This window comes from Capricornis sumatraensis, chromosome 16 (assembly GCF_032405125.1).
Source record: "Capricornis sumatraensis isolate serow.1 chromosome 16, serow.2, whole genome shotgun sequence".
NCBI classification, from domain to species: domain Eukaryota; kingdom Metazoa; phylum Chordata; class Mammalia; order Artiodactyla; family Bovidae; genus Capricornis; species Capricornis sumatraensis.
The window spans coordinates 8,860,653-8,886,174 of NC_091084.1; the positions used below are offsets into that span (position 1 = coordinate 8,860,653).

General features: G+C 34.9%; 1 protein-coding gene across 1 annotated transcript in view; it reads right to left on the reverse strand.

Moving 5' to 3' along the window:
- Nucleotides 1-293: 293 nt before the first annotated feature.
- CEP126 (centrosomal protein 126) overlaps nucleotides 294-25,522 on the reverse strand; it is a 108,797-nt gene continuing 83,568 nt past the window's right edge. Inside the window, exons 7-11 of the mRNA XM_068988829.1 lie at nucleotides 15,827-15,939; nucleotides 12,616-12,691; nucleotides 10,719-10,928; nucleotides 3,976-4,040; nucleotides 294-551 (exon numbers count right to left, since the gene is read on the reverse strand). Of these exons, the coding sequence (XP_068844930.1) occupies nucleotides 294-551; nucleotides 3,976-4,040; nucleotides 10,719-10,928; nucleotides 12,616-12,691; nucleotides 15,827-15,939 (722 nt within the window). The remainder of the gene's footprint in view (nucleotides 552-3,975; nucleotides 4,041-10,718; nucleotides 10,929-12,615; nucleotides 12,692-15,826; nucleotides 15,940-25,522) is intronic.

Below are 25,522 nucleotides of genomic sequence, written 5' to 3' on the forward strand. Positions count from 1 at the left end.
GAGTTTCCTTTCTTCTAATTATATCTCAAAAATGTTCAGTTGCCACAAAGACTATTATTGATTAAATGTTAACACTCAGGGGCTTCCCAGGTGGTGCACTGGTAAAGAATCCACCTGCCAATGTAGGAGATACAGGTTCGATCCCTAGGTGGGGAAGATCCCCTGGAGAAGGAAATGGCAACCCACTCTAGTATTCTTGCCTGGAGAATTCCATGGACAGAGGAGCCTGGCGTGCTGCAGTCCATGGGTTTGGAGTTGGACACGACTGAGTGAGTACACAACAACATTAACACTCAGGGACTTCCCAGGTGGCCCGGTGGCTGGGAGCCCACGGGGCTGTGGGTGTGGTCGTGGTCGGGAAACCAAGACCTCAGCTGACAGGACAGCTGAGCCAGTGTGCTCTGGAGCCGGCGCTCTGCAACCAGAGGAGCCTGTGCGCCCACAACTGGAGAAAGCCTGCGCAGCCAAAGCAAACAAACAGATAAACAACACTCAGTAGAGGCCTTTGGAAGAACGCTAGAAACAGTGGTACTCTTATGGAGCATAGAATCCTTAGAATATTAAAAAAAGTTTCAGGTTCACTGCGTTTTAATGAAGCCTGAAAAATGTGGATAATTTATATATTCACAGACCATGTATAAAAAAGCCATATAATCTCCACCAATATTTTGCAAATTTCTATGAAGTGGACAGATAAGTGAAAAAAAGCCTCTAAGATCCAAAAAAGATTATTCACTTAGAAAGACAACTAACAAAGTGCATATGGAGTATATATGTATAAAACCAGATATACTGCAGTAATAAGTTCAGAGGAGGCTTAGAGTATCATAGACAACAGTACCATAGAGTATTGGTCACAGGATGCTTCATGGGAGAAGTAACATTAAACTGCAGCTTAGAGGGTTGTGTCTGAAGAGTAGAGCAAAAATATAGTGCAGATAGGAATTGGGCAAGAGTGTAAGTAAAGCATGAGAAAAACATGAAAGCAGAGCAGAGGACTGCAAACTTGATTCCCATTAAATACATTAAACATGTTTGGCTAGAATGGAAGATCGACATTGTACACTGTGGGATTAAAAATTGTTGTTAGAATAATTCCTATTTTTTAGAAGAGAAGTTACACTTTGCATGTAAATTTCATGTAAATACTTTTTGGAATGTCACTTTTTTTGGAGATAATTTAAGCTAGTAAGATGACCATGTGTGTTAGTTGCTCAGTCGTGTCTGACTCTTTGTGATCCCATCGACTGTAGCCCACTAGGCTCCTCTGTCCATGGGATTCTCCAGGCAGGAATACTGGAGTGGGTTGCCATTTCCTTCTCTAGGGGATCTTTCTGACCCAGGGATCGAACCCAGGTCTCCCTCATTGCAGGCGGATTCTTTACCGTCTGAGCCACCTGGGAAGCCGAGGTGGCAATCATAATAATAGTGCAACTTAACATGTATTTAGCACAGGCTATGTTATAGGTTCTATTCCAAGTGCTTTACATGGGTGATTATCTCACATAATGCTATCAGTACTCTATGGGGGTGGATACTATTAAAGTGATTATGAGTGTTCAATGAAGGAATACAGGAAAGAGTGGGTTGAATACTTTTCTTCTGAAAAATCTCAGAACAGCACTTGCTATAAGCAATAGCAGTTGACTGTGCTATGAAAGATACTGAGCTGGCTCTCCTGCTCAAAATTATTCCTCTAACCCAAGTATTAAAGTGCCTGAAATCCCACTATTAGAAATCCATTATTGTTCTTTCTAGATAATGGTTTCAAATGATTTAAATGGTTTTACACCTTTCAGAATGATTTTTTAAAATGATAAAGTATCTTTTAAAATTTATACTAAACACATTAGGAAGAAAAAATACATCAGTTTACTTCTATGCTTGAGATGAGAAACCCAGATCAACACTATCAAGCACTGGTATGGAGGGAACATCCCAAAGGGCAATTGAATGGGGTAAATATGCAAACAGCAACAACAATAAAGCCATATATGTGGGGTGGGGGTGGTGGTGTATTAATATATAAACTTCACTCAGGTTGCGAATTTTCCAGAGAGATATACAATTTCTGGGAATGAAACATCAATTCTCCAATGTTAAACCAATGACATTTGGGTTTTTAGTATTGGGGTACCTGATAGATATTATATATTGCTAGGTGGAGAAATTCAGTTTCTGAATTAACTACATAATACGTGTACATTGTAAAGCTATAATATCGCATTATAATTTAAAAACAAAATTCTTGTTCATATAGATAGGAAAACATTGGAGATGAATGAAAAAGAAAAAAATACTCATAAAAAGCTTATCTGCAATATCTCCAAAATAACAAATACTTTTGAACAGACATTTTTGCCATTTAAAGAGATAGAAATATTTTTTGGAAAAATCTCTATTGACTAGAAATAGGCTATACTACAGGTGTCCTGGAAAATACAATTTTAATGGTCTCTTGCACTTTCACTTTTCACTTTCATGCATTGGAGAAGGAAATGGCAACCCACTCCAGTATTCTTGCCTGGAGAATCCCAGGGATGGGGGAGCCTGGTGGGCTGCTGTCTATGGGGTTGCACAGAGTTGGACACGACTGCGGCAACTTAGCAGCAGCAGCAGTACATATGGAAAGTGTAAGAATATGGTTATATATTGCCTTTTTAGAACTTTCATATTAAATAATTTTACATACATAAAATACAGTGAAAACCCAAGAACAAATTTTGAAATCTTTTAAAAGACCAAAGTACATCGAAAGCCCATGCACTTTATTCCAAAGAGAAGAACTAAGCTTGGACATCTAAAAGTGTGGACATCTGTTTTCGGGACTATAGATAAAAAACAGTTAAACAGAAGATGCGAAGGCAAGATACAGGTAGAAATAAGACCAAGTGATTAGAAGAAAAACAGGCTACAAAAACATAAACTGAGAACTCTGCATTCATAATAACCTAAATAAAAAAATTAAAAAATAACCTGAATCTAATCATGAGAAAACAATCAGACAAATCCAGATTACAGGGTATTCAATATAATCAGTCTGGATGCTTCGCAAGTGTCAATGTAGATGAAAGATTAAAAAAGAGAAGACTTTTCTAGGTTAAAAGATACGACAACCAAATGAAACATTATAATCCTGGGTTAGATCCTGGATCAGAGAAATAAAATAGCCACAGAGAGTTCTTTTTAGACAACTGAAGAACTTTGAATGTGGAATGTGTATCAAATAATATGTGATATTAAATTTCTTGGGTGTGATGATTTTGATGATGTAGGTGAATTTCTGTATGCTGGGGTATTAGAGGGGAAGTATCACCATGTCTACACTTTAAAGCAGTTCATTAAAGTATATTTTTTTGTGTGTGTAACTATGCATCTTCTGTCCCATCTACCCTGTCCTATCCGAGCCCACCTATTCTACTCTCTTCTTTCATCTGCCCATCCATCCATACATCAGATAAACCAAGGACAGCAAAATGTCAACAGCTGGTGGATCTAAATGAAGAATAAAATAAAATAAAATAAAAACAGCAGACAGACGGGCAAACAAAAATAAAATGTTCAAATCTCGAGGCAGAATATGGCAAATGAAACTGTATTGATGGAGGAGGGGAATGGAGTAATTTTGATGTCATAATTCTGTGAATTTATACCATTTTCCCTGAAAAAGGAAGGTTGCTGACTGATGTTACTGTTAAAATAAGGAAGAGTAACGTGTTTGGAGAGAAAGCTAATGGTTACCATCCATCAATTGATGAAATGCTCTCAATGTAAAAATCTTTATATTATGATTTTTTAAATGAGAGGATGTTTCCTTGATTCTAATAAAACATCTTATAATTAAAAAGTTGACTGGGGAGAAAAGCTTCCTAAAAGTCAATCTCAAGAAAAATTATTATCAATAAAGGATTCTTACATATAAAAACATGATGTTTCCTAAAACAAGAAAACAAAAAATACTCTGAAAATACTTACCAGAAGTGGTATTATTTGTAAAGTACTTTTGATGGATGGATTTTTGCAAATGGTTTCTTGTATATCTGAAATAATTATACCAGGATATATAAATAATTTAGTTATATATATTGAAAGGACTGGCTAAAGAATCAAATATCAAATTCTGATGTGTCAAAATATTCAGAACTGAATAAGAAACTTTTTTCCATATTGTCCTCAGAAACAGTCAAGAATTAATCTGATTAAAAACAATTATTTATGTTTTAGGAACATAAAAACAAAATTTATGTTCCTAAGAAGACATTCCTAGTACTTTGACTGTTCCATACCAATCTTTATTCAAATGATTATTTGAATCATTTGCATGGTTATTTTTTCATTAAAATTTTTCTATCTTCTTTTTTTTTTAATTTTTCTATCTTCTTTTTAAACAAAAAACAAATTTCATTCTTGGAGGATCTCAGGAAAAAGGAGGAGATGTTTAGTTATTGAGGTGCAAAAAGTTTAGTAATTTGGTCAGCTCTTGCCTTTTCAATGTTTTTGCTTTTGTCCATATAATAGCAAAGATCTGGACAAAAGAAAAAACTTAAGACAGAATCTTTTATATGAAGTATTTAAGATGTGTGAAAACATCTAAAGGAAAAAAAGAACCCTCCAAAAAAACTGACTTGATGCTTTTATTCTTTATCTGCTTAATTTTTGGAGAAGGAAATGGCAACCCACTCCAGTATTCTTGCCTGGAAAATCCCATGGACAGAGGAGACTGGTGAGCTATGGTCCATGGGGTCGCAAAGAGGTGGACACTACTGAGCACAGCACAGCTGCATAATTTTACATCGTAAACCTACAGCTTTAGTTATGTATTGCTTTTGTAGATTCAGCACCCTGTCTTTAATTAATGTATTAAGTATTTAATTTTGAAATTAACACAAAGAGTATGTAAAACATATGTGCATATTTTAGTTAGTAATAATAACGCTAATGTCTTGTGTAACTACCTAGACTAAGATATTTGAACATTATCATCACTTTGGAGAAATCCTGGAATACCTCAGCTGCTCTGGGGATTGCACTCTCTTCCCTTGCTCACAGAGGTAATGCACTAAACTGGTTTGCTTCTTTATAGGTTTAATACATGTGTGCATATCCCCCAAATAATTGTCTAGTTTTGCATGTTTCTGAGCTTTACATGGAGAAGGCACTGGCACCCCACTCCAGTACTCTTGCCTGAAAAATCCCATGGACAGAGGAGCCTGGTAGGCTGCAGTCCATGAGGTCGCAAAAAGTCGGACACGACTGAGCAATTTACCTTTTGCTTTTCACTTTCATGCATTGGAGAAGGAAATGGCAACCCACTCCAGTGTTCTTGCCTGGAGAATCCCAGGGATGGGGGAATCTGGTGGGCTGCCGTCTATGGGGTCGCACAGAGTCAGACACGACTGAAGCGACTTAGCAGCAGCAGCAACAGCAGAGATTTACATAAAAAGTATTTCTGTGGTTTGTCTTATTTTGCTTAAAATTATATATTATTTGGATTCATCCATGATGACGTGAGTAGCTCTAGTTTTCCATGTGTGTAGCTGTTCATTTTCCTTGTTGAATAGTAATCCAGAACCTGAATATACCATATATATATGTGCATATATATATGTTTTAAAATTCTTGGCTTTTGTTGTTATGATGATCTCTATCCCCTGGAGAAGGGAATGGCAACCCACTCCAGTATTGTTGCCTATGGAATCCCATGGACAGAGGAACTTAACGGGCTACACTCCATGGGGTTGAAAAGAGTCAGACATGACTAAGCAACTCACACACACACACTACACATACTTATACATGTTTCTTGATACACATGTGCAGTTTTCTCTAGATATGCACCTAGAAGTAAAATTGCTAGGTTGTAGGGTATGTTCATGTTCAATTTATTACATGGGTAGCAAAATATTTTCTAAAAGATTGCCTCAGTTTACATTCCCATCAGCATTATCAGAGAGCTCTAACTGCTGTATGTCTTTGCCAACACTTAGCATTGCCACGCTTTTAAACTCATGTCTTTCTGATGAGTATATAACTGTATCTCATTGTTTTATTTTGCATTACTAATAATGTTGAATAATCTATTAGTGTTTATTGTCATTTGCATTTTCTTTGTTTCGAAGTTCCTGTTCATCTTCCCACACCTATTTTTCTACTAAATTGACTTTTCTTATTGATATATAGAAGCTCTTTATATATTTGAATGATGTATTAAATTTTGTTTTGTGGCCTGCCTTTTCATTCTTTTAATGTTCTGAAATGAAGAAAAGTTTATAACTTTAATACAGTCAAATTTATTATCTTTTTCCTCTATGGATTATGATCCTTGTGCTCTACTTAAGAAATCCTTCCTTGAAATCCTGAGATTACAAATATTTTCTATACTACCTCCTATAAGCTTTATATTTATATTTTTCACATGTAATCTTTAATCACCTTGTAACTGATTTTTACGTATATTATGTAGTAGGAGCTCAATTTAATTTCTTTCTATTTGGTGCCCAATTGTTGCAACATGAAATGACAAACGACTTGTCTCAAAATGACCCCAGAAGTTCTTTATAGCTACTTGGGACCCAAGAACGGGTTCTCATCCTATGGGCTTTACCTAAATCTAATCGGTAGCTCATTCCAGTGAAAAAGGCTGTAATTTCTCACACTGGGATCCCAATCAGATGTTTGTTAGACTAGTTTATATTGTTCCATGGCTCTTAGAGCCTCTGTCCTGGTGTTTTCCTTCAAACTTGTTGTTTTTTCTCTTGGTGTTTCAGTTTGGAAATTTTCTCTCACCTATCTTCAAATTAATAAATCTTTCCTCAGCTTTGTTGAATCTACTGACAAGTACATAGAATACATTACTCATTTCTGTTAAGTGTTCCTATTTCTCACATTTCCATTTGACCCTTTTGTATGGTTTCCATCTCTCTGCTGAAATTCTTATCTGTTCAGGCTTGTAATCTCCCATGTGGCCCACCTTTCCCTAACCTTTAACATATTAGTCATATTAGTCATAGTTATTTAAAATTATCTATTAACAGTTTCAACTTCTGGGCATTCTGTGTCTCACTGTGTTAATTGCTTTGTCCCTTGACTAAGATTTTTTTTTCTTGCTTTTTAAGTTTTGACTGAATGCTGAATTTCTTGTTTGAAGTAAATATGTTTGTGCCAGAAAATGGGCATGGTCTTTTCTGTTAGACAGTTGGTGTGTATGTATGTGTGTGTGTCATTAATCAACTCAGTTTGAGTTTTATTGTTGCTATGGTTACCTTCAGTACATCAATGGTTTCAAAATTCTCTAGTGTTATTTTGTGCTTTTTCAGGTGTCAGAGGTTTTTCCCTTAAATTTCCCCCTCTACTTTCAGTTTTTGCCTCCCTGTGTGTCTGCACAGTACCACAAGACTCTATGCTCTTGCTTTTCTCCAGCTGATTTCCATTGCTTGTTTTTGGGTACTCGCTGGCCTTGTAGTGGGGGAGTAGTGGAGTTTTTCTGTTGTCCTGCTCCAGGCTTAGTCTCAGGCAGGTCCTCTATGTCTCCTCAGTCATTCTCCTCCTCCTTTCCAGGGCAGTCCACTTTGCCCACTATATCTTTGGAAGGTTTTGTGCAAGACAATTTTGTGCCCCTTCTCCAATAGCATGATATCTCTAATAATCTGGGTCTCTGCCTCCTTTCTGCCCCAAGAGTAGAAGCCTACTTCTCTTATCTTTATGCTACACCCAGTAAGTCTTCACTTGTGCCTGGAGGGCAATCAGCAAAGTTTGCTGCCTCTATCCCAATACCTGTGTGTGTGTGCTCAGTCGTGTCCAAATCTTTGCACCCCAATGGACTGTAGCCCACCAGGTTCCTCTGCCCATGGAATTTTTCAGGCAAGAATACTGGAGTGGGTACCATTTCCCACTCCAGGGGATCTTTCTGACCCTTCCTGACCCAGGTATCAAACGCACATCTCTTTTGTCTCCTGCTTTGGCAGGTGGATTCTTTACCCCTAGTGCCATCTGGGAAGCCTAGACCTTCATTCTGCAGAAAAGAAGGTTCTGCATGGAGCTCGATACCTTTCCTACAGTGATGGCTGCTCCCTTTCTCCAAGACTGCATCACTGAGAAAGGATTCCTCTAGTCTCCTGTTCTGCTCTTTTTCTTATGAACACATAGTATAAGTTTATAAAGAAGAATCTGTGAGCTGTGTGGACTCCTCTTGTGTCTGTGGCTCCCAGGGGTTTTATATTCCAGTAATAGCCCACATTTATCTGTTAGCAATTTAAACATAATTTCTAAGATCAGCTTGTATGGAATCTGGCATTTCACCATATTCTGCCACAGGGGAGCCAATGCTCATGTTGTCTCTCCTCGGAAGTTCCTGTCTTTCCTTGGATGTCAGGCTACTTCGTTGTGATTGAATCTCAGCTCTCTAATGGGTTCAAGAAAACCTACGTTTTTGTTGTTTATCTGTTTTTTCTCATTCTTAGTGTGTGATTGATTGATATATTCCAGTTTTCTACATTTTATGCAAAAGTGGAATATATACATGCACACAGTAAATACATATATATTTATATATATATTACATATTAAAAATATTCAGTAGTTCTTAACCATAGGTAATTTTCTTTTTGCCATTCAGAGAACATCTGGCTATGTCTGAAGACACTTATCATGATGGGGACATTCTATGATTTTCAAAGCCAGAGATACTGCTAAGCATGGTACAAGGCATGAACAGCCCCCCACAACAAATGATTATTGACCAAAAATGTCTGTAGTGACAAGGTTGAGAGACCTTGATAAATACATACATATAGAAAATATTTTTATTATTGTTCTCATCTAAATAGCTTATAATTTTGATTATGGTTAATTTTCCAGAACACTGGTTTGTTCAGAAATGTTTTTCTTAATGGTTATTTTTTGGTACTCATGTTTAGTTCAATTGCATGTGGTCAGAGGATGTGCATTACTCCAATCCTTTGAAGTGTGTCAGTGTGTTTTATAGTATAATATTGGTTCATTTTAATAAATGTTCTATGTGTGCCTACAAAGAATGTGTCCCTTTGATGAAGAATGTTAATCATGTTTGATTCTTACATATCAATTTTTTCAGTCTATTTGTTCTATCAATTACTGATTGTAATTAATTATAATTAATATTGAAATATCCCCTAGCCATGGCTAAAAAATACTTTATACATTTTGAGGCTATGTTTTTAAATGTTTATACAATGAAAATATTTTATAGATTTTTCCTGTATTAAAACTTTGATCATCATGAAGTCATCTTTTTTTATATCCAGTAATGTTTTCTGCTTTATAGTCAATTTCATCTGATAATAATTCATCTAAACTAGTTTTCCTCTGTGACCTTAGTAATTAGCACAGACATACTTTTTTCATCAACATTTAAGGTTAATTTCTGTCTCTCATGGACAGAGGAGCCTGGCAGGCTGCAGTCCATAGGATTGCTAAGAGTAGGACATGACTGAAGTGACTTAGCAAGCATGCACAAAGTTAATCTCTATCTTTATTCAATTTGATAACCATACAAGAATTCTAGTACACTTTAACACCATTTATGTTCTCCAATTTATGTAATATTTTTGATAGGTATTTAAATTCTGTTTTGTCTTTGAATCACATACTACTTTTTAATTACATTTATTATTTTTTAATACAATGTTTGTTCAAATTTACCCTCTCAGACTGTCCATCTGAGATCACTTTTGGTTTGCTAAAGTACCTTCTTTAGAATTTCCTTTAGTAAGAGACTGCTGTTGACAAAAACCTCTTAAAGAGTTACATTCTATACAGACATACAGAGGGGTGAAAAAAAGCTTGCATGTCTTCTCCCCTCATCGGTTTAATTTTGGAACTTGTTAGGCAAGCTTTTTTTTTTTTAACCTCTCTCTGTCTCTCTGGGAGTCTGAGACTGCATAGGATGTAGCTCCTCGGTAGGCCCAACTTTAGGATGGGAGGGTCTTCCATAGACTACTCATATTAAGTAGGCCATGGATTTTGTCTTCTGTTCCCATTTTTCCGTGGGGCCATGAAAAGCAAAGCTCAATTTCACTCTGTGGGTTAAATGTTCTCAAGACAAAAGCTAGCAGCAGTACTCTCCTTATCACTTTAGGTTCTTATTTATATTAGTTCCTGGTCCTATGAATTTCTATATTCTTACCATCTTATTGCTATATTTAAGATTTTAAAGTATATAATCCTGAATTTATGGTTGTTTTTGATGGATGGTAAATACAGAAGATGAGATGATTGGATGGGATCACTGACTCAATGGACATGAGTTTGAGCAAACTCAGGAAGACAGTGAAGGATGGGGAGGCCTGGCATGCTGCAGTTCATGGGCTGACAGAGTTGGACACGAATTACTGACTGAATGACAGCAACAATCCTGAATTTATGGTTGTTTTAGATGGATGGTAAGCACAGATAACTAGCTTGTCACATTGCTGAAGTGGAAGTATATTCACACTTTGCCAAAAGACAATTAAGCCTGCCAGTGAAACTGGTATCATTGTAAATGATATGAATACAGTATATTTGAAATAGTATATACATTCAGATAAATTTTAAATTGTTATATACTTGGTTCAAATAGGTGATAATCTGGATACATTTTGCATTTTCATTTTCAATTTTTAAATTAAATTTTAAATAAAAATTGTCTAAGAATAAAATACAAAATTTCCTGTATACAAAAAGTGTTCTTCCATACTTACAGTATAATCTTTCATTGAGATGATTAAGGGACTGCAGGATCTTTTGTTCTTCAGCTGATAGTGCACAGATGTTAAATTGCTGCATTTTATTTAAATCCAGATTTGTTTGCTGTAGCTGCTTGCTATTCATGACAGTTAGAATCTCATCCTCAGGCATTGAAGCTTTCACTAGATTTTCAGCCATCAAAAATTCAGAAGTACTGCCTGAAACTACAGAAATTTTATATTAACTATTCTTTGATCCCTTTTTGTCTTTGGGATCTCTCCTTATACATAACTGACACGCCTGTATGTATTAATTTCACAAACAGAAACCCAGTAAGTCTTTTGTTACTTTGCATTTTATTTATCAAGGTCTTCTATATCTAGCATTTTCCCATCCCTAATTAAAAAACAGATACTCAAAATGATGGCAGTGAGGTAATAAAAGTTCATAGAGTGTTTAACTAAGGAAAAAATACATTATGTATATGTAGATTATTTCTGTGTTGTTTTTATTATTCATTGGTAGAATGAAGAGATGAAGTAGATTGTCTTATAATAGCAATTATGATGATAAGAGAAAAGGAACTTACAGAAATTGTAGAAAATTAGATGACCAGCTGGACAGAACTGAAAGCTTAGAAATTGACCAAATAAAAGACCATATGACTAAAGAAGGATCAAATACTTCAAAGAAGATGAGTCTAATAACTTAGCTTGTTGCTTATAAAATAAGCACTTTGGAGTTTCACTTCACATCATCTATTTAAACAAATTTCAAAGGAATTAAAGAGTTAAGTTTAATGAATCAAATCATTAAAGTAATCTAGAGGGAAAAGAAACATTTCTAACTTTCTTCATTGGAAAGTGTCTTTGGTAATGCACAAATCACTACGACAAAACCAAAAACAAATTTTTAAAGGTTGGTCTTCCCTAATAGATTTTAAATTCTGAAGGCCAAGACTTTTATATGTTTGGTTAATTATTATGTATCTAAAATATTCAGTTGCAGGCAGGAAATTAGCTCTCAATAATTATTTCTTAAATGAAAAAATGTAAAGTAAGACTTCTATATGTGAAAATAAAACATAAGTGGAATAAAATGCACATAATAAAGTAGTAAAAACATTTGTAACTAGCATAAGGATCAGAATCCTTGATATTTAAAGAGTTTGCAGAAATGAGTGAGAAAATACTAAAACTCCAATATTTATAGGAAAAAAGAATATGAAGAAATAATTCACTAAAATAAATATACATACAGAAACAATTAAGCTTATTATTAGTAAAAAGGTACTCATAAAAACTAATAACACACCATTTCTCTGTCATATATGCAAATAATAGAGGTGATATTTACCTCAAGTTCACATACACCCCAGAAGAATTTTGAATAATACTTTTCATGAAAATGCTACAGGAATATATAAAAAAGGCCACAACAAAATTTATTTCCTTTGACCTAGTACCCACTCCAGTGTTCTTGCCTGGAGAATCCCAGGGACAGCGGAGCCTGGTGGGCTGCCCATCTATGGGGTAGCACAGAGTCGGACACAACTGAAGAGACTTAGCAGCATTAGCAGCAGCAGTACTCATTTAATACACAGAGTTTCATTCAATAAATATTAGTTGGGTGCCAATTAAGCCAGGTACTCTAATTTTAATTCTGGGTATATAAATATGGAAATCACCAAATAGGAAAAAATCGGATGTAGAAAGATGTTCAATATATTACTATTTAGAACAAATAACAACTGGCAACAGTCTAAATATGCAGGTTAAGATGAATTCAGGTCCTAATTGGTGGTGTAACAGTCATGTGATATGTAAGAACTTTGGAAAATATGTATAAGAACAACAAAAAAGAAATCATTGGGAACAAAGCTTAGAGGAAAATGTTTAAACTAAAACATACCTTCTTCAATATTAGAAGTACCCCTTGTAGTTTGTTTTGGCTCACTTGAACTTAGCTGGATATTTTGTCCAAAATTCTATAAAAATAGAGTATTAAATCAGAATATAATTCCATATTTAAAATTAGTGATATATATTGGCTTAAAAATTTTATTTGCTGTTTTTATTTTCAATTATCACTATTCATATAATACATATTTCCTTTTTATGGGGAGCAGAAATTAAGAATTACTGGAATAAGCCCTTTCTAGCTAAATGGCTTACCTGATGGCTCAGTAGGTAAAGAATCCGCCTGCAGTGCAGGACACCCCTGTTTGATTCCTGGGTCAGGAAGATTTCCTGGCAAAGGGATACACTACCCACTCCAGTATTCTTGGGCTTCCCTTGAGACTCAGCTGGTAAAGAATCCACCTGCAATGCGGGAGACCTAGGTTCGATCACTGGGTTGGGAAGATGCCCCGGAGAAGGGAAAGGCTACCCACTCTAGTATTCTTGCCTGGAGAATTCCATGAACCGTATAGTCCATGGGGTCCCAAAGAGTCGGACACAACTGAGTAACTTCCACTTTCATGGTAACTAAAGATTAGAAAAATGTTTTATGTCAATTTTGGTACATTTTCAGATTGCAATATCATCTTGGACATTTGTAAGAGGGAGGTAAGTTGGGTGTTAATCCAAAGTATTAACTAAAGGAAAGGTAAAAAATTACCCTAAGGCTAGTTTATCATTGTAAGGGTAGGTGACAATTACTAACCAGAAGTATCTGATTGTGGCTTTATGCCAAAGATAAGCAAGCATCTTAGATGACAATACTTAAAAAAGAAACAGCTGCCTCAATGCTGTGCAGAACTGGGAAATAAGAAATATCAGAGCTCTGGCAACTAGCATTTCCATTCAACACTCTTGAGTGATACCAACTCTCTTCCCCTGGATATGGTCTGCTTTGATTCTTTACTCTCGTTCTGTTCCACTTTAAGAAATGATTCTTAGATAAAGTTGCCTGGCTATTACTATACCTAGCCTTTGTTCAGTCTAACTGTAAGAGTAACTGAGGCAGGTTTCTGCAAAAACCCTGCTTCGATAGCTCTCATAGCCTTGCCTGATCTCCATTATAGATTTGAGACAACCTGGACTGAGACCATGAAACAAAGTGGCAATTGTGCTTTTTAAAATGTTTCATTGTGTTGGAGAAGACGCTTGAGAGTCCCTTGGACTGCAGGGAGATCCAACCAGTCCATCCTAAAGGAGATCAGTCCTGGGTGTTCATTGGAACGACTGATGCTAAAGCTGAAACGCCAATATTTTGGCCACCTGATGTGAAGGGCTGACTCATCTGAAAAGACCCTGATGCTGGGAAAGATTGAGGGCAGGAGGAGAAGGGGACAACAGTGGATGAGATGGTTGGATGGCATCACCGACTCAATGGACATGAGTTTGAGTAAACTCCGGGAGTTGCTGATGGACAGGGAGGCCTGGCATGCTGTGGTTTATGGGGTCACAGAGAGTTGGACATGACTGAGTGACTGAACTGAACTGACCTCTTTTAGATTCTCTGCACACAGAAGTAGTGGTTGGGAAAAATCCAGTGTGATAAAATACATTTCCTAATAACAAGGTGATAAGAGCCAGTGCTATAGTAACTGAATTCTTGTTTACCCTCTTGAGTGAAAACAAAACCAAACTCAACCCCAAACCAAAAACCAAAACAAAGCAATAGGGATGAAAAAAATTAAACTTCAAAACTTTGTTTTGAGTCAGGAAACACTGACCTGTTTTAAAGCTAACGAGACTTTTGTAGATGTGTAAGTGGAGTGAAAGACGTGTATGTGAAAGTGGAAGTGGAACTTCTGAGAAGAACAGAAACGGTCTCTAAAGGCAGCAGGAGAGAATGCAAAGGAGCAACACACAGAAGAACAGAAAAAGACACAGGAAAACAGAGACGAATTTAGAGAGGACAATAGTAATGGCATTTAAAATTCAGTTTGTTCATTTTTTTGTCATAATAACTATATATTACTTATAAATTTAATGTAAATTGATAAAAATAAAGAAAAAATAAAGATAAAAAATTTGTTCACTTTAGAGACTTTGAGATGTTTGATATGGAAGTTAAAAAGGAAGGACTTCTTAGGTATTATTCTATTTGTAATCAGGAAGTTATATTTATAATTAAGTACTATGTTTGTTATTAAACAGTAAAAATGTACTGGTAATGTGACAGGATTATTTACATAAATAAAAAAACTAATGATTTGTTTTGCTAAATCATGATTGATTGTTCTCCATACTAATAACTAGCAATATAAAATTAATAGTTCCTACAATATTCAAACAATAAGACATTCTACCTTTAACTTGAAATACTAATTTTTCATAAAACATTCTATTTTCAATTCTATTAAAAATCAGAGGTGGTATTTAATGCTATTCACTCATCCACCTAGGTTTTAAAAAATATTTTAAATACAAGCTTTGGATCAAATTAGACCTCTAGAAAATGTTATATTTAGGTCACATTTACTTAGCTCTCACAGAATCACCTCTACTAACTTTTAAATCCACATTATTATGCTTCTGACCTTTACTGAAGGCCTCTATTTCAAACAGCACAGGAAACTTCTTGTTTATTTGTTGCTGACTGTTAATAGGAATATATCTATTATGAACTTCAAGGTCCTGTATGATCCTCAATGATACAAACAAAGTAATTATCGATATCCCCTGAGAACAATGCAACACTCTATTTTCCTTCTTGGCATGTCTTCCAGGAAGTTCAGGTTCAAGGAGAACATTTAAACACACTGGAACTATATTAGTCTTTATGATAAGCACATTGCTTTATTTTCCACAGCTCTGGTTTACTTTTCTTTTTTTCCCTTTTTTAATGTATAGCTAAATATTAATATTGTTGTGAATAAATTCAGCTTTTCCCCAGAGCTGACTATAAATAATAACAAATAAAATAATGTGATTTCTTAAGCTTGCTTTAAAATATTCATTAGTAACTGATCATTTAGGCAGACTAGAATATAGCATTTACGTATAGTACTATAAGCTCCTAGCATAGAGAGTTCCAGTGCTTCACAATGGCTTTGGCTACATCATTTATGTTGTGGAACAGTTTGCAGGCAGAGCACAGACCTTTAAGAACATTCTGTTTTCCAAGCAATTTTTCACTACTGAATAGAGATGTCTACTAATGCTGTACTTACATTCATCTGCTCACTGTACTTCTGTCCTACAGATCCAGGGTTTTGTCTTTTTTGCTCTAAAAGACTTTTGTGCTTATTTTTGACACTTCGTTTTCTTCTTGTGACACTAGAATCTTAAACAAATACCACGACAAAGTCAAAATTTACATGCGTAGACAGTATATATCCACTGTAAACTTCCAAGTTACCTTCAAACATCACAGAAAACCCTAAGTTTCATTCATTCAGTTGGCAAGCTTTTATTGAACTTCTCTTACATGTACTATGCATGACACAGGTACCATAAAGATTTAAACAACATCTCTGCTTTTGAGGGGTCTATAGTTTAGAGCAGTGACCTCTAAAGTGTTGTGGCAGAACACCAGGAGGATATGCAAAATAAATCACTGTTGCACAGGAAGAATATGTTAAAATTTCATTTTCTATTATCTAAAAATTAGAAATTTAAAATTTACTGTGGTAAAACATGATTGATACTGGCACCCTTGTGAGTTTGCAAGGTAGATGCATATAGTATGCATACAAGGTATGCACATTGCTTACAGTAAACAGTTATCTTGGAGGAAGTGCACAGGTTCTAAGTGTGTGAGGTTGGCAGTGTTATCTTCATTAGTGTTCTTTTGTGTCCTTCAATGCACTGAATTTTATGTGTGCCCTGGATTTATGGATATTTCATAGTATATGAATGAATCTTTACAAAGTGGAAAAGAGGCTAAAATGACTTTTGTAGGGCTTTTATTGTATATGTAATATTTTATTATTACTTTACTTATTATTTTTTCTATGACTAATTAAAAACATAGTCTTGCAAAATCATAAAGACAATACTAATAGCGCAAGAACAGGCGAATAAGAAAGACAGAGCTGATACACATCTTATTCTCATTGCAAACTCTTTGCCACATAATAACAATTACAGTATAGTTATATTATAACAAAGGATCACAAATCTAAAAATTGTAAAAAATAACAATAAACCTCACTCTGTGTATTACGCCTTGAGATATCTAAGGATGGTATATAGAATGAAGTCATCATAATTGATAAGACATTTGAAACTAACCATTCAAAAAATTATTAATACTATATGAGAATTTTGCACGTTAATATGTAAAATTATTTTTATAAATATTTAAAAATGTATGATTTATAAGATAAAAAATATAACAATTATTTTAAAAGTCTGTATTTCATCCTTGTCTCAGTTAAAAATTTTTTCTATTTCTGGCTAAGGTGCTTAATGTATATATTAGTAGAGTAATATGTGTGTATGGTATATATGTATGTGATATTTGCTCAACATTTTTGTTAGTGGTGGTACAATAAAAACTCTTGCAGTATTCCAGAAGAATGGATGTAAATTTAAATGGATTATTACAGTAAAGTGAATAAACTGTATGTGAAATTGTAACAGAATTAAGTGAAAACACAGAGCCTTTATGAGAATCAAGAAAGCTTTCATAGAGGTTATGTTTAAGTTTGGTCTTAAAGGAGTAGTAAGGATCTTTGAATCAAAAGGAACATTATGTTCTAAAGTACAAAGTAACAAAGATACATAGTTAATAAGATTCTTGGACTGAAAGGTGGAAAATTCAATGAGTGTGTATAAGCACACAAATATCTTGGGAGTGTATATGTGTGCTTCTGTCACACAGGTTTAGGTAGGAAAAAATATACAAGTATTTTTAGCTGAAATTGTGTTACTGAAAGAACACAGATATTTATGCTACCATAGCTAATTATCTGTATATTTTCTCTATATAACATATATATATAATTACATACATGCTGCTATACATACACTATAAGTAAATATCTATATCTATATAACAACAAAGACATAAAAGCTTTCAAATTTCAAGAAAGCTGGCTAGTAACTGAACATCTGACTTTTTAGAGTAAGAAATACTAACATAATTTTAGCTAATGTGTTGAACATTTATAGTTGCCCAGGCCTTGTTCTATACTATAGGCACTATTATCATCACTATTTTTATAGATTAAAAAAACTGAGGCACAGGCAAGGGTTAGTAACTTGCTGAAGGTCACAGAGCCAGTAAAGGACAAAGATGAGATTTAGCTCAAACAATCTCTAAAATCTAGATATCTAGCTCTTACTCTCTATGCTAGTAATTTTGATTTGACTGTGTCTCATAGAAAGATATCTTCCATTGTAACCTGTGATGCACATATAGCTTTGTGAACCATATTTATGCTTACAATATACAGTGCCCTCGGGTAGTTTCTATTCTAGAACATTCTACAATTATATTTCATTAAAAATTTCTGGTTACTACTCATTAACTGATTTATAACCTGCTAATGCGTCATGACCTATAGTTTAAAATACACTGTATTATATTTATTCTAATATGGGGATGGTAAATATGTTAAATGCTAGATATGTTACATGCTAATAGCTTATAGTGAGATAATTTGGGTACCAATAAAGTTTTAATACTGTTTATTAAGCTTGGATTGTCTTCAAAATCTTGCAAAGTCCCCATTTTCCTATTTTTGAACAGCTCTAAAAATATCTTCAGCTGAAGAAGCAGAAGTTGAATGGTTCTATAAAGACCTCCAAGACCTTTTAGAACTAACACCCAAAAAAGATGTCCTTTTCATTATAGGGGACTGGAATGCAAAAATAGGAAGTCAAGAAACACCTGGGGTAACAGGCAAATTTGGCCTTGGAATATGGAATGAAGCAGGACAAAGGCTAAGAGTTTTGCCAAGAGAACACACTGGTCATAGAAAACACCCTCTTCCAACAACACAAGAGAAGACTACACATGGACATCATCAGATGGTCAACACCAAAATCAGATTGATTATATTCTTTGCAGCCAAAGATGGAGAAGCTCTATAGAGCCAGCAAAAACAAGACCAGGAGCTGACTGTGGCTCAGATCATGAACTCCTTGTTGCCAAATTCAGACTTAAATTGAAGAAAGTAGGGAAAACTGATAGACCATTCAGGTATGACCTAAATCAAATCCCTTATGATTTAGGAATACAGTGGAAGTGAGAAATAGATTTAAGGGCCTAGATCTGATAGATAGAGTGCCTGATGAACTATGGACAGAAGTTCGTGACATTGCACAGGAGACAGGGATCAAGACCATCCCCAAGAAAAAGAAATGCAAGAAAGCAAAATGGCTGTCTGGGGAGGGCTTACAAATAGCTGTGAAAAGAAGAGAAGCGAAAAGCAAAGGAGAAAAGGAGAGATATAAGCATCTGAATGCAGAGTTCCAAAGAATAGCAAAGAGAGAGAAGAAAGCCTTCCTCAGCGATCAATGCAAAGAAATAGAGGAAAACAATAAAATGGGAAAGACTAGAGATCTCTTCAAGAAAATTAGAGATACCAACGGAACATTTCATGCAAAGATGGGCTTGATAAAGGACAGAAATGGTATGGACCTAACAGAAGCAGAAGATATTAAGAAGAGGTGGCAAGAATACATACACAGAAGAACTGTACAAAAAAGATCTTCATAATCACGATGGTGTGATCACTCACCTAGAGCCAGACATCCTGGAATGTGAAGTCAAGTGGGCCTTAGAAAGCATCATGAACAAAGCTAGTGGAGGTGATGGAATTCCAGTTGAGGTATTTCAAATCCTGAAAGATGATGCTGTGAAAGTGCTACACTCAATATGCCAGCAAATTTGGAAAACTCAGCAGTGGCCACAGGACTGGAAAAGGTCAGTTTTCATTTCAATCCCAAAGAAAGGCAATGCCAAAGAATGCTCAAACTACATCACAATTGCACTCGTCTCACACGCTAGTAAAGTAATGCTCAAAATCCTCCAAGCCAGGCTTCAGCAATACGTGAAACGTGAACTTCCAGATGTTCAAGCTGGTTTTAGAAAAGGCAGAGGAACCAGAGATCAAATTGCCAACATCTGCTGGATCATGGAAAAAGCAAGAGAGTTCCAGAAAACCATCTACTTCTGCTTTATGGACTATGCCAAAGCCATTGACTGTGTGGATCACAATAAACTGTGGAAAATTCTGAAAGAGATGGGAATACCAGACCACCTGACCTGCCTCTTGAGAAACCTATATGCAGGTCAGGAAGCAACAGTTAGAACTGCACATGGAACAACAGACTGGTTCCAAATAGGAAAAGGAGTACATCAAGGCCGTATTTTGTCACCCTGCTTATTTAACTTATATGCTGACTACATCTTGAGAAACGCTGGACTGGAAGAAACACAAACTGGAATCAAGATTGCCGGGAAATATCAATAACCTCAGATATGCAGATGACACCACCCTTATGGCAGAAAGTGAAGAGGAACTAAAAAGCCTCTTGGTGAAAGTGAAAGTGGAGAGTGAAGAAGTGGCTTAAAGCTCAACATTCAGAAAACAGAGATCATGGCATCTGGTCCCATCACTTCATGGGAAATAGATGGGGAAACAGTGGAAACAGTGTCAGACTTTATTTTTGGGGGCTCCAAAATCACTGCAGATGGTGACTGCAGCCATGAAATCAAAAGGCACTCCTTGGAAGGAAAGTTATGAGCAACCTAGATAGCATATTGAAAAGCAGAGACATTACTTTGTCAACAAAGGCCGTCAAGTCAGGGCTATGGTTTTTCCTGTGGTCATGTATGGATGTGAAAGTTGGACTGTGAAGAAGGCTGAGCACCGATGAATTGATGCTTTTGAACTGTGGTGTTGGAGAAGACTCTTGAGAGTCCCTTGGACTGCAAGGAGATCCAACCAGTCCATTCTAAAGGAGGTCAGTCCTGGGTGTTCTTTGGAAGGACTGATATTAAAGCTGAAACTCCAATTCTTTGGCCACCTCATGTGAAGAGTTGACTCATTGGAAAAGACTCTGATACTGGGAGGGATTGTGGGTAGGAGGAGGAGGGGATGACAGAGGATGAGATGGCTGGATGGCATCACTGACTCGATGGACATGAGTTTGGGTGAACTCCGGGAGTTGGTGATGGACAGGGAGGCCTGGGGTGCTGTGATTCATGTGGTCGCAAAGAGTAGGGCATGACTGAGCAACTGAACTGAACTGAACTGAAAAATATCTTAAATGAAAATTAACTTGGTTACATGACTGCTGTATCAATAATTTTTCTCTTCCTTCAGCCTGTTAATAAATCTTCTGGAGGCAAGATCTACCAATACTTTTGTACTTTCTTGATCTGTACCGTAATTATTTGCCTTTGATTGTTCTTTGTGTAGATATTCAGTTTTGTGGATTATAGATTGATCCAAAGAACAGATGAAAATTTATGCTTAAAACTGTTCATGTTTTGTTCCATTCACATACATGACCTTAAATACTATTATATTTACTAATTAATATTGTAGCTGAGAATATAGGTACTTTTGCAAAAGTAACATAGTTTGTACTGGCATCTCTAGCCAAATTTCTTGTCTCATATGAAAATTCTAAATATGATAGAATTACTGCCAAAACTCAAAATAAAGCTACTAATCTTTAGGAAAGTATTACATATTTTAAAATTTATAATGTTGTTAATTAAAACAAGGGGAAATTCTGGAGACACTCATGAAATTATAAGTTTGGAAGAGATCTTAGATGTTAATTAGTTCAACCTCTTACTCGTAAATCTAAAGTACTCAGAGGTGGACAATCAACCTGTGCTTGAATGCTTAAGTGATGAGGAGCCACTTCCCCATGGGGTACCTTCCTCAATTGTTGGTGGTATTAGCTAAATTCTTCCTTATGCTGAGCTGAAAACATCTTTGCACATTTTACCCCTTCACTTAGTTCTGTTTCCTCCTTTTTTTACAATATAAACCTTCAAACATTTGTACAGAGCTTGTACATATCTCTCTGGCTTGAGCTCCTTTAATTGGTCTTCAGAAACAACCCCTCCTTCCAGAGTTCTGGCTCACTCTAGTTTGTTTATATACAGCTCTTAAAATATATAGCTTAAAATAATGTAGACTATCGAAGTACTTCCAAAGATCTGGTTATTATTGCCTAAAATTTTATTAAGTTTCTAACAGATATAGTAAAGTTTTCTTTTTTGTTTGTTTAGTTTTGTCTTGATTTTTTTCTTTTCTTAAAGAAAAATTGTCAAGATAGATATCTTGCTTCTGTAAAAAAAAAAAAAAGCCAAACTAAATAGATAGAAGCAAAACACATACACACACAAAAAAAGACCACACAAATCACAAAGTGGCAGAAAATATATGCAATACATATAACTGATGTTGAATCCTAGAATATATTCATATAAGGCACTTTTATCAATAAGGAAGAAAAACTCAGTACCCAAGAGCAGACATTTCACAAAAAAGGAAATGCAAATTGTGCATAAACATATGAAAAATGCTCAATTCATTAGTAACTAGGACAATGCAAACTGTTATAATTAGACACCATTTCTCATCCATACCTTTGAAAATATTAAAAAGTTTGACTACTGGAGGTTTAGTGAGCATGTAGTAAAGGCACTCTCATTTATTGCTTTGGAAAATAATTTGGCATTACCTGTAGCAGTATACTTAACCTGGCTGAAATACACATACCCAGCAACATGTGTATCAGGATATGTACAAAACTGTTCCTAGAAGCACTATTCATAAAGGCGAGAAACTGAAAGAACCCAAACGGCCAGGAGTAGGAAAATGAAAAATTTCCATAGACTGTAATACAGCAATTTTAATGAAATGCAATACAAAACAAGCACAAATGAAGTGTAGCTAAACTAATCAATAATAATGAATCCAAAACACAAATTGAAAAAAAGCAAATCATAGAGGTATATAGATGAAATGGTTCTATTCATATGAGTTACAAAACTAAAGCAAAACTAAATAATATATTGTTTGAGATATATTTATATATGGTAAAATTATACCGAAAAGCATGGAATCATTTACACAGTTCTATATAGTGTCATTTTGTAAGAGAGAAAAGGGATGTAACTAAGGCGAGGTATGTGAGATTTCAACACTACCAGTGATTTTCTAGTTTTGAAACTGGGCATTGGTTCTTTTATTATTAGTCTTTAACTTGTTCTTGTATATTATGTACATTATTTTGTATGTAAGATACATTTCACAATTGAGAGACTTAAAAAAGTATATTGAATGTAGAGAGGGAGGGATAAATTGGGAGATTGGGATTGATAAATACACACAACTATATATAAAATAGATAACTGAAAAGGACCTATTGTATAGCACAGAGAACTCTGCTCAATACTTTGTAATGGCCTATGTGGGAAAATAATTTTTTTTAAAGTGAATATATGTATAACAGATTCATTTTGCTGTATACCTGAAACTAAAACAACAGTGTAAATCAACTATACTCCAGTAAAAAAATTTTTAAAATTGTATTGAATGCATATACATGACTATAGTTATCTCTACTAAATCATAGTTTTTTAGTTTTGGTTTATCACTTCAACTGGTAAAGATGATTTTAAATCTTCATGCCATTATTCATTTGATTAATGACTTTTTTGTTACTCTGTACTTTTGACAAACTGTGTTAGATGAATGTACTATTTTAAAAATGTGTATCACTGAAAAATTTGTGGTTATTCAGAGTTTTAAAAATTAATTTATACTCTTCAGCTTTAGTGAAATATTGACAATGTAACATATTTAAGTTTAAGGTATACAATGTGATTAGTAGGTAACATGTATTTCAAAATAATTGCCATGATAAGATTATCTCCATCTTCTTACACAGAGAGGTATTTTTGTTGTTTTTGTTTTTTAATTACAAGCATAATAGCTAAGTAATTAAGAGCAGAGATAATAGAGACAGAAGGCTGAATTTTAACCCTGGCTCTGCCATTAGTCCTAGTCATGTGACTTACACACGTTATTAGCTCTCTCACTGCTTCATTCTCCTCGTTTATAAGATGGGAGTATTATTAGTTACTCACAGTTATTGAGAGAATTAAACTTGTTTCCACACGTAAAGTGGTTACAGTAGTGACTGGCACATAGTAAATGCTACCTAATTTATATCTAGAATAATTTGCTTCAGTATCTCTAATTACATTTCTGATCTCATGAAAACTAGATTTATTCTAAGGTAAGAATAAATTCAGCTGCAATACAACATTCTGGCTCTGCTTTGAACTGCCTGTGTCTTCTTTGGCTATATAATCTCATTATGTGTATCAGTTTCCTCATCCATAAAATATGGAAGCTAAGCTCAATTGTATCTTTGATCTTTTCTAATCAAAATTTTGATTCCTTGAAGGTATTTTTAACACTCCCTGGAGAAGAAAACAAAGCATTCTTTTTGAAATCAGATTTCAAAGTATTTAGTATGTCAACATCATTTGGATTTTTAAAAAACTGAAGTACAGCTGCCTATAGAAACATGTGCAAATTTTAAGTATTCAGGTAGACATACCCAAATGGCACAGACACCCAAGTCAAGAAATAGAACATTACCACCACTGAAAAAGCTTTCCTTCTTACCTGTTTCCATATAACCCCATCCATGGTTTTACCTATTCTTCAACCTGATAGAAATGGAATATAATATGCATTTTTATGACTGGCTTCTTTTGCACGATATCCTGGTGTGAGATTTAGTCATGCTACTGTTTCTTAGCAGTGGCTGATTCATTTTTTATTATGGTATTACACTCACTGAATAACTTTTACTTTACATGTTATAGCACTGAAGAACATTTGAGATCATTCTAGATTATGGCTATAAAACTGCTATGAAAGTTCTGGTACATATCTTCTGTTTTACACATGAATGAAATTCACACACACACACACACACACACACACACACACACACACATCTGCTGGTCTGGAATTGCTGAGTCATAGGATATGCATATATTCAAATTTAGTAGATGTGACCTTCCAGGCATCACACATCCTTCTTAACAGCATTGTAGTTAAAAAATTTTAGCCCTTCAGATGTAATTTTATCTAATTATTTTAATGTGAATTCTTCTGAGGACTGAGGCTGAAGTTTTACATATGTTAACTGACCATTTGATAAGCCTCCTTTATGAAAAGCTAATTCAAATATACTGCCTTTAAAATAAATTGGTGTGATGGTTTTTTTGATATGTCACCTGTCTACAGTCCCCAGTTGTTCAATTAGGCACTAATGTATTGCTGTGAAGGTATTTTGTAGATATTATTAAAGTCTATTATCAGTTTGCTTTAAGTAATGGAGATTATCCTAGATAACCCATGTGAACTTGAGTCAATTAAGTCAAAGGCCTCAAAGGTAAGTCTTTTTTGAGAGAATACAAAATTCTGCCTGTGAATGGCAAATTTCATATATTACTGTGAGTTTCTGCCCTTCTTCCTGGCCTGCCTTAAAAATTTCGTACTTGCTTAGATTTCCTGTTCCCCATATTTATGTAAGCCAATCTGTTATAATAAACAATATATCTTACTGGTTTTGTTTTGTTGGTTCAAACATGACTCATATAACTATGATGTCTTTTTCTTATTGATCGTAGGAGTTCTTTATATATTTTGGATATGAGCTCTTTGTTGGTATTATGCATTATAAATATCTTCTTTCACTCTATAGTTTGCCTTTTCAGTATTTTAATGGTGTTTTGGATGAAAAAGTTTCAGTCTTATCCTTAATGGTTAGTGCTTTTTATGTCTATGTAAAAAAATCTCTTCCCATCCCAAAGTCACAAGCCCATTCCCTGTATTATCTTCTAGAAGCATTTCTTTTTCACTTTC